We start from the raw sequence: 17,134 nt of genomic DNA, 5'->3' as shown, positions 1-17,134 counted from the left end.
TCTCTTAAGAATAGCATACCACGTATTCTCTTATGCACTTTACTTTTCTCATTTAACAATATGGACAGAAAATCATTCCATGTCATTTCAAAGAGTTCTTCACATATTTTTACCTCTCCATGTACAGATTTGACATAATTCATTTTCCTATGTGATCAGTTAGGTTATTTTCAATTACAATTATGCAACGAATAACCTTGTGCATATATGTTCTGTTCTTATTTGTTGGAATTGTACATTTAAGGTAAATTTCTAGAGTGGAATTGCTGGGTCAATAGGTAAACATATAAGTAGTTTTGCTAGACTTGCCAGATTTCCCTCCAAAAAGTTTGTACCAATTTGCATTCTCACCACTAGTGTATGAGAGAGCCTACTTCAATAGTCTCACCAACAGAATGTGTTATTCCACTTTTTCTTATCAATTTCATAGGTAAGTAATGTTTCTTGGTGTAGTTTTAATTTGCATTTCTATCATTATGAGTGAACATGAATATCTTTTATCTTTTCAGTTGTGTATTTTTGTGTGTGTGAATTGTCTGTTAATGTCTTTTGCCCATTTTTCTATCAAGATTTTAATCTTTTACTCCCTTCGGTTACTAAGAGTTCCTTATATATCAGGACTCTTCACTCTTCATCTGTGATGTATACTGCACTCTCTCCCACTTTGTCATTTGTCTATTGGTTTTGCTTGTGGTGCTTTGTATCATGAAAATGTGATTTTTTTTTAATTGAGCCAAAGTAATCAATATTTTCTTTCATTGCCTCCGGACAGTTACAAGCCTTTCCTATACTCAGTTTATACCAGAATTCATCCTGCTTTCTTCTAATACTTGTGTGATTTCATATGCTTCCATTTCTATCTCTGATCCATTTGGTGTTTATTCTTGTGATTGGTGTGAGGTAAATATATAATTTTCATGTTTTTCAAATACCGATCCAATTGTACTAGCACCTTTTATTTAAAAGTCCTAGTCCTTTATGTAAAAATCCTTCCACCAGTCATTTGAGATGCTGCCTTCATCATATGCAAAATTGCCATACATATTTAGGTCTATTTCTGGACTTTCTATTCCATTCCCAGGGTTAGCTGTCTATTTAGGTGCCAGTTCCGCACTGTGTTAATTTTACAGACTTTATAGTATGTGTTACTATCAGGTAGAACTAATGCCCCCTTATAATTTTTCTTTTTCAGTTTTATTAATAACAATTCTTAAATTTTTATTTTTCCATATGAACTATAAAATCAGGTTTTCGATCTCCACAAAAGCTCCTTGATGTTTCTATTGATATTATATTACATTTATAAATTAACCTGGAGAGAACTGGCATTTTTTTCAAATGTTGAATTATTCTATACCAGAGCAAGAGATATCTTTTCATTTGTTCAAGTCTATTCTTATGTCTTTCAATAGTGTTTAAAATTTTTCTTCATAAAAATTTGGCACATTTATTGTTAAGTTTATCTTTAAGTGTTTTATCTTCTTTGTTGCCATTGTAAGTGAGGTTTTGTCCATGATTATATCCTCTAACTTGTATCGCTTGTTATATGAAACCTATTGATTTCTATATGTTAATTTATATTCTTTCATACTTATTCTTTATTTTTTGAAATAGTTTTATCATTGATTTCCTAAATATGCTATTATATTCTACAAATAGAGGTGGTTTCACTATGTGATTTCTTTTGTCTAAATGGACTGGCTGATACCTCCAAGGCAATAGTAAATAGTGTTGAAAGTATTATATACACACATGCACACATATATAATATGTGTACTAATATTTTTAAGCGTGTTAAGAAAGTATTAATCATTTCCTACTTTCTTCATTGTTTTTGTCAGAAATGGGTGCTGAATTTTTTGTGTGTCAAAGTTTTTCAGCATTCATTGAGATAATCATATGATTTTTCTCCCTAGATTGATCAATATCTTATATTAATGGATTTCCTCATATGGAGCAGACTTGCACCCCTAGAATACATCTCACATGGTTTTGCTGTGTGTTTTTTTCTGAGTGTGTACCACTAATCTTAAATCTATAAATACCAAGGCTATATGACAGAGTCATTTAAAGAATGATATCCCCTAGCACACTTACTGACATATAGATTTCTGCTGAATTCAAACCTCTGAGGAGGGTCCCAGAATTGTGCATCTAGCAGGTCCCCACAGAGGTGGTTCTTATGTATATTGAGAACCATTGGTCTACTATATTGTTCAGTGTGGATGTTTTATGGGAAATTACTGCAAAAATATGTATTTTACCACAAAGTTTGCCCCTTGATTCTTTTAAAAAGGTACTCTATGACTTAAAATTTTAGATTCTAGATCATAAGCCAACTGCAAGAAAGTAGATGATACAGAGAAACCAAAAGCTAAAATATTAGCTACCCCTGAATATTTATCCATTCATTCATTTATTCAACTTTTTAAAGCACTATGCAGGGATTGAAGATACAGAGATGTATAAGACTTCTGCAACTGTCAGAGAAATGGAGGATTAATTAATGTTTAAAATAATAGATTAGGCATTATATTAGAAATATTTTCCCAGGAACTTTGTGGTCATTAAGTTCTTAAAAGAGGAAATGCTCCTCTCTTCTGGACCAAAGAGGAGGTGATGCTTTGTATGGAACATCTTTCCAATATAACATTAACCAATGGAGAAAAAATTTATTTGCAAAAATCTTCTTTTCATTAAACTTTAGAAATGCATCTCCTACACATGATGTACCAGTACACCAGCACATCCACTCTTGGCAAACATGGCTACAGAGATCACTCGTGCATATAAGGACAGGGCTATCTGTAAATGAAGCAATCTCTGTATGTAACCTATGAAGGAATTTCTTTCCTAAATACCCATATTTAATACAAACACTACAGAACATCAACAATAAAATAGAAAACATTAGTAATACATGGAAACTTAAGTAAATGGAACATGAACTCCATTGGTTGTACTAGTGTGCTTCAGATTCTCTTTAAAAAAAGGTTTGTATTCTCTGTTAGAATTTGTGATAGTTTGGTTCCACTTCATTATTATAGTATCAGACTTTGCTTATCCAAGACAACTGCTCTGTGGGAAAGGGACCATAAAGTCTTGTGACTGACCCTCATGTTGGGGTAGTGGTAATGGGTTGGCTCGGTATGGAATGCATTTCTTCTTATCAAAGGAATGGCCTCCATATGATGAATGGACAACATATTAAAGTAAAAACCTGGTACAGTATGCTCTGAAGGAAATTCTCCAAAGCCAAATGTAGTCAGGATTCTTTCATTTTCTAGTTTTAATAATTTAGAAGGAGTATTATTTAATTGCCAGCATTTTTATTTACCCAAAACCCGTAAAATTTAACGGCTGCTTTGTGCTGATGATGCTATAAACTGTGCATACATCAGGTAGTTTGGACACACATCTTGCATCTGACTTAAACCGTAGGTGTCAACCAAGATAGATGCCAATTTCACACCGAAGTCTGGGGTTATCTACTCTGGCTCAGCTTTAATGATCACTCTTCAGTAATTACTCACCAAACTGTTCAAATAAAATGTTCATATTTGAATATATTTTTGGCTTGCCTCAGCAAAGGGAAGACACAAAAATCACTTTAATATGCTTTTTAAAATGTACATTCAGCCAGATTAATAGCACAAAACTCTTTATATGGCAAAAATAGATCCTTGCTGAATTCTGAAATTATGTACACACACACTCAGACATTATACTATCTACTCTTAACAAACTTGTTAAGTGGTATTATTTGTTTTGATAAAATTTAATGTGCCCTTATTGAGCTTGGTCCTATTAATTTTAGTAATTTCTTTTTAACTTTACAGTTGGCAATCAGTGGATAAATTACATATCATTCTGTGGCCTTAGAACACACGCAGCTCTTGAAGGAAACCTCGTCACTGAGCTTATTTATGTCCACAGCAAGTTGCTAATAGCAGATGACAACACTGTTATTATTGGTAAGTGGATGGTCTCTAATTGTGTTTCTTGCTAGTTGACTTACTCCATGCAAAAAACCTTTCTATTCTTTCCCACCTTTCTTTGCAGTTGAAAGGGACAGTAACACAATATCTTTAACATTTCTGAAACAATCTTTTTCTAATCCTTACAACCTTTCTAATCTCTGTTTTTTATCTTCAAAGAAACAGCGGCACAGAGCAATTAAATGGTCATTGTGCAAATTACAGTATCCAGAGGCAGCAGTTTAACCCAGCAGTGCAATAATCAGTCTGCTCTCTTTAATTCTCTATTATTCCCTTGTATTTATTTTGAATCCAAGTACCTTGATTATGGGAATCGAAGGGGAAGAAATGGGAGGGAAAATGTGTCACACATGGTAGCTGGTAGTAATTTGTATGTGTTTGCACCATATCCACCCAACCATGTCCACAGATCCGAAGTGGTGCAAGAGTCAGAATCGGAAGGCTTTTAAAATATCATTGCCTCTATGCTTTCTATGGTTTGGGTGTCATGAAACCATAGGTGCAGGGCGGACCAGCTTTGATGGTATGAACATGGTGAGGGGGAATTGTGTAGCAACGATATAATGTAGCCCTAGACATAGGTCTGCAGTCTTTTCTTGTCAAGGATACGTAGTAGATGTCTCCAGCGTTCTCTCCCCACCAACAGATTCCAGGGAGAGATTTACTGTTTGTACCTTCTACCTAGATTAGATCAACTTGACAACAGAGGTGATGTCCAGCTTCATTCTTTATACACATGGGAAGCTTCATTTTCCTATCATTGAATTGTTTTGCCTTCTACTGTTATGTTACACACACACTGAAAGGCCTGGATGAGAAACAGTACTGGTAATCAGCCAGATAAATCAGTTGACAAAAGTTGGGGCGATACTACTTAGAGATACAGTGTGTCCCACTATTGGGGATTCTGCTCATCTGTTTTAAATGAAATGTAGTTTTTCAGCTGTTAAAACATACTTCCCTATTCTTTAAGAAAGTAAATGTCATGGAGTGTTTTGAAATTTTTTGGCAGTAAATGTGCCATTTCCATCTCTATCCTCCACTGAGAAAACGGAAAAAAAAAAAATCTCGTACCTAGGAGTAATGAGACTATCTTATCTGGAACATGATTTGAAAAGAAAGAAAAAGTAGTTCTGAAGCCAGAAAATGTATAGACCATAGTGTGGTCTTCTCTCTCTCTCTCTCTCTCTCTCTCTCTCTCTCTCTCTCTCTCTCACACACACACACACACACACTTTTAATAATTTAAGAACATTTAAGAAATTATTTTATGCCTTTGATCTCTGCTCTATAGGGATCAAGGCTCTTTAGGGATTTATTTACTCCTCTACTCACCCGCCCCCCTGCCCCCAATAACAAGGTTTCTCTTATTGCCCCTAAGCTACTCTGGCCTTGCTCTTCAGAAGCCAATCTCAGAATATTTTTATATTAAATTGGCAATTACAGTATGAAGGGGAAATGTAATTGTTTGCTGAAATGGAAAAACAAAACGAAATAAAATTCACTGGATCTCTTTAGCAAGATTTCAGAACTCTTGAAGTAAAAATGGACACATGTAAATATTTTCCTTTCAAAGGTCATTTTGACTTTCAGCCTGCTTTATTTTACATAAAGTATAAATGCAATGTCGTTGTCAGTAACAGAACTATCAGTTAAATAGGTTTGTTGAGTTTTTTAATTGACTGATTTTCTAGGAAGGTGTCCAAACCCTCAAAGGCTACAATTTATTTATGCCAGCAATAATAGATCAATTTTGCACATAATTCTTATCCACTCTCTTGACACTGAAGATGTGGCCTGGGGAGTATGGAAAGGTCTTACTTTAGTCTTTAGGGGCTGGATTTCTTTTTCTCCTTCCCCAAGGGCACAACAGATCTCCCCCATGGAAAATTCCAGAAGTGTTTTTGTTCTTTTTATCTCTGTGGAACCTCTAAGAGTAAGCATGTTTGTTGTTACTGCTCTCACATATCAACCCTGTTTATGTTCATAAAATAGAAAACAATGTTTACAATTCTCAGAGAGTAAGAAGTTTGAAAAGTTAGGTTAACAATATTTCATGGGTGTTAAGCAAGTATCTAAAAGCTTGAAAGAGGTTAAAGGAACCTGTGATTAAATTTTCTAACGTGGGAAACTTATGCCAGAATTACTGAATAACTGGCATAAGAAAAATGAGTAATTATTTACCCCCATTTTTCCTCACGAGGAAATACTTGTTTTAGCACATTGAAGGTCTCTTGTATTATATATAGCTTTCATTATCTATTGGCCTGGGTAATCCTGTAGGTCATGACACCTGGGACCAAATCCAGTTTTCTAATCCATCTTAACACTGGCACTTAACCAGGCAATCATGTCTTTGCTTTCCTAAGCGAAACAAAGCTATCCATTAGTAGAATTTAAGTCTATCCTGTTGCCTAAGTGAAACGATTCTTTTTTTTTTTAGTGTCCACTAGTCTACTGCAAAGCACAATAGGGTGATATAAAACAGCAATCACATCATGCCGCTGCCCTACAGATCTCCTGGGCTGGGGAGCGGGCAGGTATTTTTTCCACCTGACACCAGAAACATTAGCGTGGATATTGCAGAACTGGAGCAAGAAGGTCCAGAAGCCATCAGGGAGTGTGGGTGGGTAAGAAACTATACAAGCTTGGGAGTGGCTGATGCAAATCCATAGTTACAGGGCTGCCCCAATAATGAGGGATTCTACTTGATCTAGTCTCGGGGGTCTCAACCCTGGCTGCATTAGAATTGCCTGGAGAGCTTTTAAAAATACATCACTGAGGGGTAAGTTTACTCATGTCTGCAATTTGCTTTCAACTAGATCCCCAAAAGGATGGGTTAATGGATAGATAAAGGGGTGGAGTGACATTGGAAAATACTAATGTCTGGTTTCTACTTGAAGAAATTCTGACTGATTGGTCTGGTTTGGACTCAGGTATTAAGGTGTTTTTGTTTTTGTTTTTGGGACCAGTATGTTTTAAAAGCTATTTCGGTGATGCTCATGTGCAGTCCCCACTGGGAACTTCTGAACTGGAGGCACAGGGAACACAAGGGGTGGAAAGTACAGAGTAGCCGATTTGGGCTCAATACGAGAATCAGTTTTCCTTTAATAAACGAAAACAGGGTATAGTTGGAGCAATGGTTGTCTATTGCCGCTATAACTCATGGCCACCACCTCAGTGGCTTAAAACAACACAAATTTATTGTTCCATGGAAGTCCAACATGGGTCTCCCGGGCTAACATCAGGTGTCAGCAGGGCTGCCTTCTTTTCTGGAGGCTCGAAGGAAGAATTCATTTCCTTGTCTTTCGCAGCTTCTAGAGGCTGCCCACATTCAGGGCCCCCTTCCGCCATCTTTGAGGGCAGCAATGGTACATCTCTCTGTGGAACTTCCCCAAAGTCTCAGCCCATTTTTTCTGTGATATCCCCCTGAATCCCCTTTACTTTGAAGGACCCTGGTGATTATATTGGGCTCACCCAGGTAATCTAGGATAATCTCCCTATTTTAAGGTCCACTGATTAGCAACCTTAATTCCATTTGCAGCCTTAATTCCCCTTTGCCATGTAACATAGCAGATTCCCCCAGGCTTTGGGGATTAGAGCATGGTCAGCCTGGGGGATGGAGGGGAGCCCATTATTTTGCCTACCACCGAAGGAATCACAATTTCTGAAACATGAGAAAAAGCACAAACCATGAAGGAAAAGATAGATACATCCAACTGCATTAAAACTCAGAACTGTGTTCAGTAAAAGACACTATAAAGAGAATAAAAAGATAAACCACAAACTAAAGAAAGGTATTAGCAACACATGTAATATTCAAAACGTATGAAACTTCTATAAACCAGTAAGAAAAGACAACATCCAAGGGATAATGGACAAAGGAACTGTATAGGAACAGCACTTAAGAGGACACACCTGCAGCCCATAAACATATGACATCTCATTCTCACTAATGTAATAGTGAGACAAAGAACAGTTTTCAAAAATACCAATGAGCACAAATGGAAAAGCTGTATAAGCCAGTATTGGCAAGGCAGTGGCGCACCAGATCTTCTGTCCTGCGTACAGAGCCCAGGTAAACAGCTGCATGTAGACGCCAGGAAACATACACACAAGCCGTGTAGAACATAACCGTGCATCACTGCAAAACTCTGGAAGTAACCCAAATATCCATCAACACTAGAGTGAATAAATAAGTCCTCAGTCCTGGTGTGCTCCTTCAAGGGAAGTAATGTGTTACAATTACGCACAGATAAATCCCAAAGATGTAATATTGAATGAAAGAAGCAAACCTCAAAAGACTATGTATGGTTCCATGTATATAAATTAAAAACAAGTCAAAAGTCAGCTATTTTTTGTTTAGGAAAACATGCAGCGCATGATGAACACAAAATCCTCTATAAAGTCTTCCCCTGGCAGAAGGAAGGGCATACCTGGAGGCTACCTGAGGGCTTCTGGGGTGTGGTAATGTTCTGTTTGTCAGCCTGGGTGTTAAACTCAGTGGTGTTTATTATTCCTAAGTTGTATGTATATGTTTTCATATACTCTTTTGTATTTTGCTATATTTTGCAATGTTTTAAAAGTTTTCTAATATTAGCAGACTTAGAAAAGGTCATTTTCTAAAAATTAATTGGTTTTAAATAATCAAGGCACCATCCTGATAAAACAAAGAGCTTGCAGCTACCATGAAAAATACTACATGAATACAAAGCATGCTTACATGTTTTGTAAACAGTTAAAACCCTAATGACTTGTATAGAGTAAAACGCAAGAATTCCCCTTATTGTCCTCCCTCTCTTTGCCAGAAGGAACTCGCCACTCTTAGCAGTTCAGTGTGTATCTTTCTAGATCCCGTGCTTTCTCTTCTTGCTCATGTTGCATAGAAATGGGATAATACTATATAGTGCATCTGCTGTTCCGGAATTTGATTTTCAGAATATGGGAACGTTTAACATGAATGGAGGTAGCATTTACATCCATCAATATCGCATTTTCAGTGTCCCACTTCTAAATTTATCTAAAATTTCTTCATCCCTTTCTTCACATTCCTATGAAATAGTAGCCAGCTCTCTTTTTGCCTGGGGTTGAGGGTAACTCCAGGTCAGCCCTGGAGATAGGAGGACCACTCCCTCCCTGTCTCTAAGAATCCCAGCTCAGAGAGCCAGGAATGGAATCCGCCCTTTGGGAGTGGGGCCCACCTTGGTGGGAGGGAGACTGGGGGACCCATGTAAAAGTATGTGAGTGTGGAGGAAGCCTGCCCTCCCCAGTTTCCCTGACAGTGAAGAGCAGTGATGCCCCCCGTCCAGCAGCCTGCAGCCTGAGAGCGGCCTCTGCTGGGGGCCTGGGGAGTGAAGTCCCAAAGCAGCATTGTGGGAACTTTGTTCCCCTCCTTACAGCTCACACATGGGGTGAGGGGTGATTAACTCAGAGAAGAGGCTTCTTTGATACAAATGCTACTTGCCAGCAAATTGTCCCTATGGCAATGTTCTCTAGTGCAGCTATTACAGAGTTAACAACTATCTGATAATAATGCCAATAATAATTAACATTTGTAGAGCAGTTTATAAATCTGTTAAGTCCTTTCACATGTTACTTAATTCTTACAACAATGCTACAAAGTCTATATTATGATCTCAGTTTACAAAAGAACAAATTAAAGCTGAGAAAGATTAAATGACTTTGCCCAAATTAATGATGGGCCAACTGTCCAGCCCAAAGATATATGGCTGCAAATTTTATAGCATAATCAAAATATTAGTGTATGTATAAAGGGCTATTTGTTGCTAACAAAACAAAATGTTTCCAAGATTCCCATCTTATCGTGCTCTAGTAGTCCTCCCAAATTTCTGTGAGGTAGTCCATCCTTTTTCTGTCACCCGGGGTCACTGGGGGCAGCATTCACATCCACAGTTATCACAGATTTGTATATTAACCACATGACAATATTGTGGCAAATGGCAGGAAAGTCTCTGCAGGAAGGGTCAGCTTTTTCTCGTGTACAATATCCTTCCATTTGAGTTCAGGGCAGAGCTGCTGTTATCTTACCTGACTGAACTGAACTGATGTGTCTTTTGAGTGTGAGTGCTTAATGATTGTATTAGTTAGAATCCTTTGAGCCACAAAATAGAAAATTCAGCTAGAAGTGTGTGAAACAATGAGGAGAATGTATTATTTCATGTAACAGAAGGTAAGGAAATTCCAGCATTGGCTGGTTCAGTGGCTAAAGACCCAGAGTCTTTTTTCTTTCTGCTCTGCCATCTTCAGCTTGTCTCGTAGTAGTTACAAAATGGCTGCAGCAGCCCTTGGAATCATGTCCTCATCCAACTGCTCAAGCGAAAATATCCACAAGAGCATTCTGTCTTCTGTCTGTTTATAAGAAGGAGAAAAACTCTTTCAGAAGCCCCCAGCAGACTTTCCTTCATGTTGCACTGGCTAGAATCCTGTCAAGTGCCCATTCCTAAGCCAGTCACTGTCAAAAATAATGAAAATTACCATGGTTGGCTTTGACTGATCAAGATGCACCCCTGGGTTAGAGAGAGATCTTTCTAGAGCCTGACAGTGCTCACACTCCCCAATGGCTTCTTAACTCATCTCATCTCCCTAAAGCACAGCATCTCTTGATAACCTGAATAAAATTAGTGTTTTGTTAGCAAGGAAGAATTGGATGAGGAGAGTAGCCTACAACGTCTGCCACCATGAGAAGATTGTTCAGTTTCACTGTTTCTCTTTATAGGCTCTGCCAACATCAATGACCGAAGCATGCTGGGAAAGCGTGACAGTGAAATGGCTGTCATTGTGCAGGACACGGAGACAGTCCCTTCGGTAATGGATGGAGAAGAGTACCAGGCTGGCCAGTTTGCCCAAGGACTTCGGCTTCAGTGCTTTAGGTGGGTCTTCCAAAGCTGTGTCTCTCTTGCGTAGTTCCACTGCAGTAGCCCCCGGAGCCCAGGCCAGCCTCTTGTTCTTAGCACAGATGTCGTCATCTCCAGGTTCATCTTTGTCTAATATGATGTCTCCCAGCATACAAGATGTGAACTACCAGTAGTATGCGACATGGCTTTATGTGGGGCACATTTTCTATTTTAATCGTTTGTTATTATGTTTATGCATAATAGAGAAAACTAGCATTTTAACTCTGTTAATGGGTTTAGAACCAGGCCAGGACAAACCACCTCATGTCTACTTAAGGTTTTTATAGTGAGTCCATTTATAGAAATTGAAATAGTTCCAGTAACACAAGAATATAATAAAAATTATTAAAGGAGGGTGCCAGAGACTACCGGTGTTAAATTTAAATTCAGTTCTCAGATTTAAGATGACTCCAGACATGGAAGATTCCTGATCTTCTGCAAGAAGATGTGAGTTTTAAACAATTCTAGTTTCAGCAGAGAGAACACAGGTTTAGGAAGCAAGGGCTGTGTGGCCCTAAATGAGTCCTTCATTTAATTGTTATTGAGAACTTTCTAGGTCTGGGCTCTAACTGACCCCGCCCCTAGTAGTCTAGTCTCAGCCATCAGGGATCCTTTTAGAACCTGACTGTGCTCACGCTCCCCAGTGGCTTCTGAGCTCATCTTTTCTCACGCTTCCCCTTGCTCACTGCAGACACATGCTGAGCTCCCCACTGTCCATGGAAACCCGACCACTCTCCCACTTCTAAGCTTTTGCAGTAAGTCCACAGTTTTGTGAAACTAGAACTGTATTTGCTAGGAAGGGATTTCAGGGTGGCCTGCACAGCAAGTGTCCCTGGTTAAGGTGGTGCTTTCAGAGCTATTTGGGGGCAAAGGCACTGCACTGACACACATAGCTGTGCTGTTGCTTTGGTCCTTCTCCTGTTAGTAATGGTCGCATTTGCAAACTGGTTCACTTACAGATGGCACATAATGAGTACTTTTTTCCCTGCAAACGCTGGTGGCCATTCCCTTCATTCCTAACTCCAGACTGGCTTTTGAGAACCAAAATGAGCTTCAGTTCAAAGAAGGTTCATGCTGCTCTCTCTGCCCCAAGAGCTCAGCAAATCCATCCCTCAAAATCTGACAGTCAATACCTTCTCATAGTTTTTATTGCTGTATTTATTGCCCTTGTTACTAATCGTCTTGCCAGCAAGATTTTTTCAAACCAGTGATATTTCCATTTGCTTTTAATGTGTTTTGTTTAGGAGGGGAGAGTTTAAAATTAGTCATCAACCCATTCCTAGCCTACTGCTGCATATATAAGGAAACAAATATTTCCTCATAAACTAGAAATACAAGTGCCCTATCTTTTCAACTCTATAAGAACTGAAGTATTTTCTTTAAAGTGGTGGGCTTTATAACTTTCTAAATGTATGATAATTATAGAGGTAGAAGGCTCTCATGACAACATACTTTGATTGTAGGAAATTTGGCAAGCACAGAAAAGCAACAAAAAAATTAAATTTATCTGTACATCATTCCACTATTTTTCTATCATATGTGTGTGTATATATATATATATATATATATATATATACACATATATATGTATGTATATTACTATACTGTATTTCTTTTTTAAAACATAATTAGGATCTTGAAGTTCTACAAAATTCTTTATTATTTAAATAATATTACATACACTTTTCCGTGTCATTAAGTATTCTATAACATTTGATGGCTGCATTACCTTATATCCTACAAGTATACTGTAATTCCCATAACTAACGCCTCATTAATAGGCAGATTTTCGCTGATATAGTAAACATGGGTATGTGTGTAGATAACACCTTGTTTACCTTCTTGTTTCCTTAACAAAATCTTAATATGGATTTTCTAGTCAAAGGAAGTGTGCCCTCTTTGCCCTCTAAGTTCCTATTGTATCACTAGCAGTGTTTTATTTATTTTTTAAACATTTTTTATTAGTTTTAGGTGTACAAAACAATGTAATAGTTAAACATTTATCATTTATATCCCTCACACCATGATAACCCCCCTCCCCCCATCTACTACCCCTCTGACATTGCATACAGCTGTTACATTTCCACTGTCTCTATTTGTAATGCTGTACTCCACTTCATATTTATATATATATATGTAAAATTGTAGTTGACATTCATTATTGTTTAGCTTCAGGTATACAGTGCAGTGATCAGGCATCTATATCATCCCTGAGGTGGTCTCCCTAATGAGACAAGTGTCCATTGGATACCCTACAAAATCTTTACAACATTATTGATTACATTGCCCAAATTGACTTTCGTATCCCAGTGGCAATCTTGTGGTTACTGACTGTGCTTTGTAATCACCTCACCTTCCCCCTTATCCCCACCCCACCCTCCATCTAGCAACCCTCAGTTTTTCCTCTATGTCTCTGAGACTGTTTCTGACTAGCAGTTTTTTTAGAGGGCTTATTCCTTCTAGCTCTTCTGAGTTCTAATGTTTTATTTAATCTTTGACAGTTTGTTGGGTTTCAAATGGAATTTCATTATTTTAACTGGTATTTTTCAGGGTTGTTTTTTTTTTTTCTAAGAAGGGCACAGCTCATAGTGGCCCAGGCGGGGATCAAACTGGCCACCTTGGTGTTATTAGCACCACGCTCTAACCAACTGAACTAACTGGCCATCCCTAGGGTTTTAAAAAATGTATTCATTAGCCATATGTAATTGTTCTTTTGTAAGTTGTCTAACTTATTCATGTCCTTTGTCCAGTTAGAATGTTTCATTTTCTTGTAATGATTTATAAGTGATTTAGGTATATAAGAGGCTAAATCCTATGTCACATATGATGCAAATTTGATTTGTTAATTGCCTTTTAATCATATTTAAAGTATGACTTAAATCATACTTATCCCCCCACCCCCCACCTTTTCTTATATGTTTAGAATAGTTTCCCCAACCCAAGATCAAATATTTACTTATATTTTCTTCTACTGCTTATTTGATACTATTTTTTACATTGAACATCTGCATTTTATTTTAATTAAGACATGAGGTAGGAACTCTAACTTTTTTTCCCCAACTAATCCCAAAGTGAATGATGTACATTACCCTTTGCCTCTCTAACCTGCAACACCTCTTTATGATACACTGAATGGCCACATCCTGACTTACCTCTGGTCTCCCCGTTATGTTGTATTGAAAAGCTGTTTACTTGCAGTGTGATATTATTTTTATTATTGTAGCTGTGCACTTTAACACTATTTCTTGACAAACCGCTTCCCCAAATTAGTATTCTTTTCCAGAATAATCTTGGCTACTCTTAAATATTCATTCTTCCACATGAACATTTGAATTATTTATTCAAGTTCTCAGCTTTTTATTGGGATTACAGTGGATGTAGAGATAAATATAAAAAGAATTGACATCTTTATATTATTGAGCCATCCCATGGAAGAGCAAAGTATCGGCTTCAATTTATTCTGTTTTTTTGTTGTTGTTGTTGTTCTTCTTCAGTAAAGCTTTAGGGTTCTTATTATTGGGAGCAGGAGTTGTTCTTAAGTAATCATTAGGTTTTTTTGCCATGTTTTTTATGCTGATTCCATACATTTCATGCTAAGTTTATTCCTAGGTGCTTTTAATTCTCCTGGCAATTTTCAAACTGTCTCAAAAGGCAGTTATTCTTGAACAACCCTTTTTACTTTGCCACAGTGGCAAACACAGATAATATATTAAAAAGCACCACAAAAACCTTGTGTCGATTTTAGCATTTTTTATTAGGAAATATTCTCAAAGATAAATATTGTGGCCTAGAGCACAGCCATTTTTTTCCCCTTAAAAAATGCAACTTCAATCTGTTTTCCATCTGGACAATTTTTCAATAAAAATAGAGAGACACATTTTAATGTGAAATCAATCCTAACTAGAATCAACCATCAGGTACTGCCCCGAATGTCACAGCTTGTGCCGGACAGTTAACCATTAAGTCCTAGAAAATTACCCGAACTTCACACACATAACCATCACTCCACAGAAACTATTATCCACACAAGTAGAGTCAAAATTATTTAAAGTGACAGACATGAGGAATGGAAAGAACAGAAACAATTTTCTGCAGTTTTCCTACTGTCCCCCTGACGCACAAACAATTAAACATTAAGTAATTACCATTATACATGTCAACATGAAATCAGACTACTATTCTCTGAACCTTAGTCCTCAAAAAAATACCCAGAGTAATTCGTATTATTTTTACTGTGCATTTTAATATGTTTCGTATAATTTTTAAAAATGACAGAGAAGGTTATTATTAGGTATTGTCTGTTGTAGACTTAAATACTTTTTCTACAATACAAGCTCTTCACTGATAACTTGGTAGACACACTCCCTCACCTCTTGTTCTCATTTAAAAGCAGAGTCACAGAAATCTTTTTGCTCAGTTTTTAGCTGGTTAGACCCGACCCATAGCAAAGGTATTATAATTGACTTATTGTTATCATTTGCACTGTCCCTCAAATTTCATGCGGTACAATTTTGCTTTGGGTTTTAATGAGCAGCAGCATCTGTGTGCAAATATCATCTCATAAGACCTTTTTAAAAGTTATTTCTATATTGTCTGAAGGAGACATTATTTGAAGTGGAAATAGAATTTTGAGGTTTTAAAATTCCAAGATTCCTAGTGAGCCCGTGGTGCCAGATCCATTTATTTTAAAGAATTTTTACATAGCAGAAAAAGTGCAGACTAAAACTAAAATGACATGCTTTTTTTTTTTAAATCCCTATCCGACTGTCTGAGCTTTTTCAGGCGCTGATAATGTCACAGATGACAGGCTCTATGCATGGTTGCCAGTGGATGTCTTGGAACCCTTCTTGCAGTACATATTCTTTGACCCAGGAATTTTAATTCTAAAGTGTCTCCTAGTGAAATAATCATAGAAATTCATAGAAAAATCACATAGAAATTTTGTATGTGATGAATGAATTATGTTCTTTACAGCCTTGTTCATAATAATGAAAAACTGGAAACCACCCACAAGGCCATAAGAAAATAATTGGTTAAATAAATTTCACATGGTGGGAAATTCTGCAACCATTAAAAAAGATGATGTAAAGTGACATCTATTTACAAAGAGGATAACAATATAAAGAGGTCCACACTGTTAAATCCAATGGTCATTTCTCATCGGAATTTGACCCAGTTCTCCTAGACATACTTTGTGTGGTTGCAGAATACCACACACTCTGGCTTTTCTCCAGCCTCAATGGCTGCTCCCCCTCTCCTGCTGTTGAGGTGCAGTGGGTCCTCCTCTGTCTACAGTCACTCCCTTTGGTAAACTCAGTTAAAGTCACATGGCTTTATGAACATACATAGGTGGACAGTCCTGAAATTTGTATTTCTACCAGGCCTTCTCTCCTAAGCTCCAGATTCGATTACCCAACTGCCTGCTTAGCATGGCCACTGGAATATTTAATCGATGTCTCAACTGGGTCAAAATTAAATTCATGGTCTTCCCCCACCAACTGGCTCTACCCACAGAGTTCTCCATCTCAGCTAATGGCAATTACAGTTTTCTAGTTGCTGAGGCCAAAACCCAGCTAGTCATCCTGATGCCTCCCTTTTGCTCACACCTCTGTCTGTGCTATCAGTAAAACCTGTTGGCTCTGTCCTCTTCACCACCCCAGCTGCCATCATCACTTACCTAGGTTAGCACAGGGACTCCTAACTGGTCTCCCATTTCATCCCTCGCCCTGCACAGTCTCTTCTCAGTTCAGCAGCCATATTGTAAGATGTAAGTCAGATCCTGTCGCTCCTCTGCTCGCGTGTCTGCAGTATGTCCCAACTTCTACCTCACCCAACGTACAAGCCAAAGTCCTTCTAAGGCCTATTTCCTCACTTCTATGTCCCATGTAGCACAAACCTTTTTGGTATTTTTTGAACCTACCAGGCATGTCAGAAAAAGGCTCTAGACTCAGTTTGAATTCTAGCTCTATTAACAGTATGTCTCCCAACTTTAGTTTCCCATCTGCAAAATGGGAATCATGTACCATCTAACTCACAAGGTGGAAGTACTTTTTAACCCTAAGGCCTTCTATAAGTACAAGGGAAGACATATATATGTGTATATATATGTATATATACATATATATGTATATATACATATATATACACATATATATGTATGTATGTGTATATATATGTGTGTGTGTGTGTTTCCAAATATGACCTCTAAATCTTGTCTTGCTC

At 37.6% G+C, this 17,134-nt stretch overlaps 1 protein-coding gene across 8 annotated transcripts in view; it reads left to right on the top strand.

Annotated features, from left to right (window-relative positions):
* Positions 1 to 17,134, top strand: part of PLD1 (phospholipase D1) — a 180,299-nt gene that overhangs the window by 158,159 nt on the left and 5,006 nt on the right. For all 8 annotated transcript variants that reach the window (XM_019735181.2, XM_074327913.1, XM_074327908.1 and 5 more), the window contains 2 exons: positions 3,840 to 3,974; positions 10,735 to 10,888. In XM_019735181.2, coding sequence (XP_019590740.2) covers positions 3,840 to 3,974; positions 10,735 to 10,888 — 289 coding nt within the window. The remainder of the gene's footprint in view (positions 1 to 3,839; positions 3,975 to 10,734; positions 10,889 to 17,134) is intronic.

This window comes from Rhinolophus sinicus, linkage group LG01 (assembly GCF_036562045.2).
Source record: "Rhinolophus sinicus isolate RSC01 linkage group LG01, ASM3656204v1, whole genome shotgun sequence".
In the NCBI taxonomy this organism is placed as follows: domain Eukaryota; kingdom Metazoa; phylum Chordata; class Mammalia; order Chiroptera; family Rhinolophidae; genus Rhinolophus; species Rhinolophus sinicus.
This window is presented reverse-complemented; position numbering and strand designations above follow the sequence as displayed.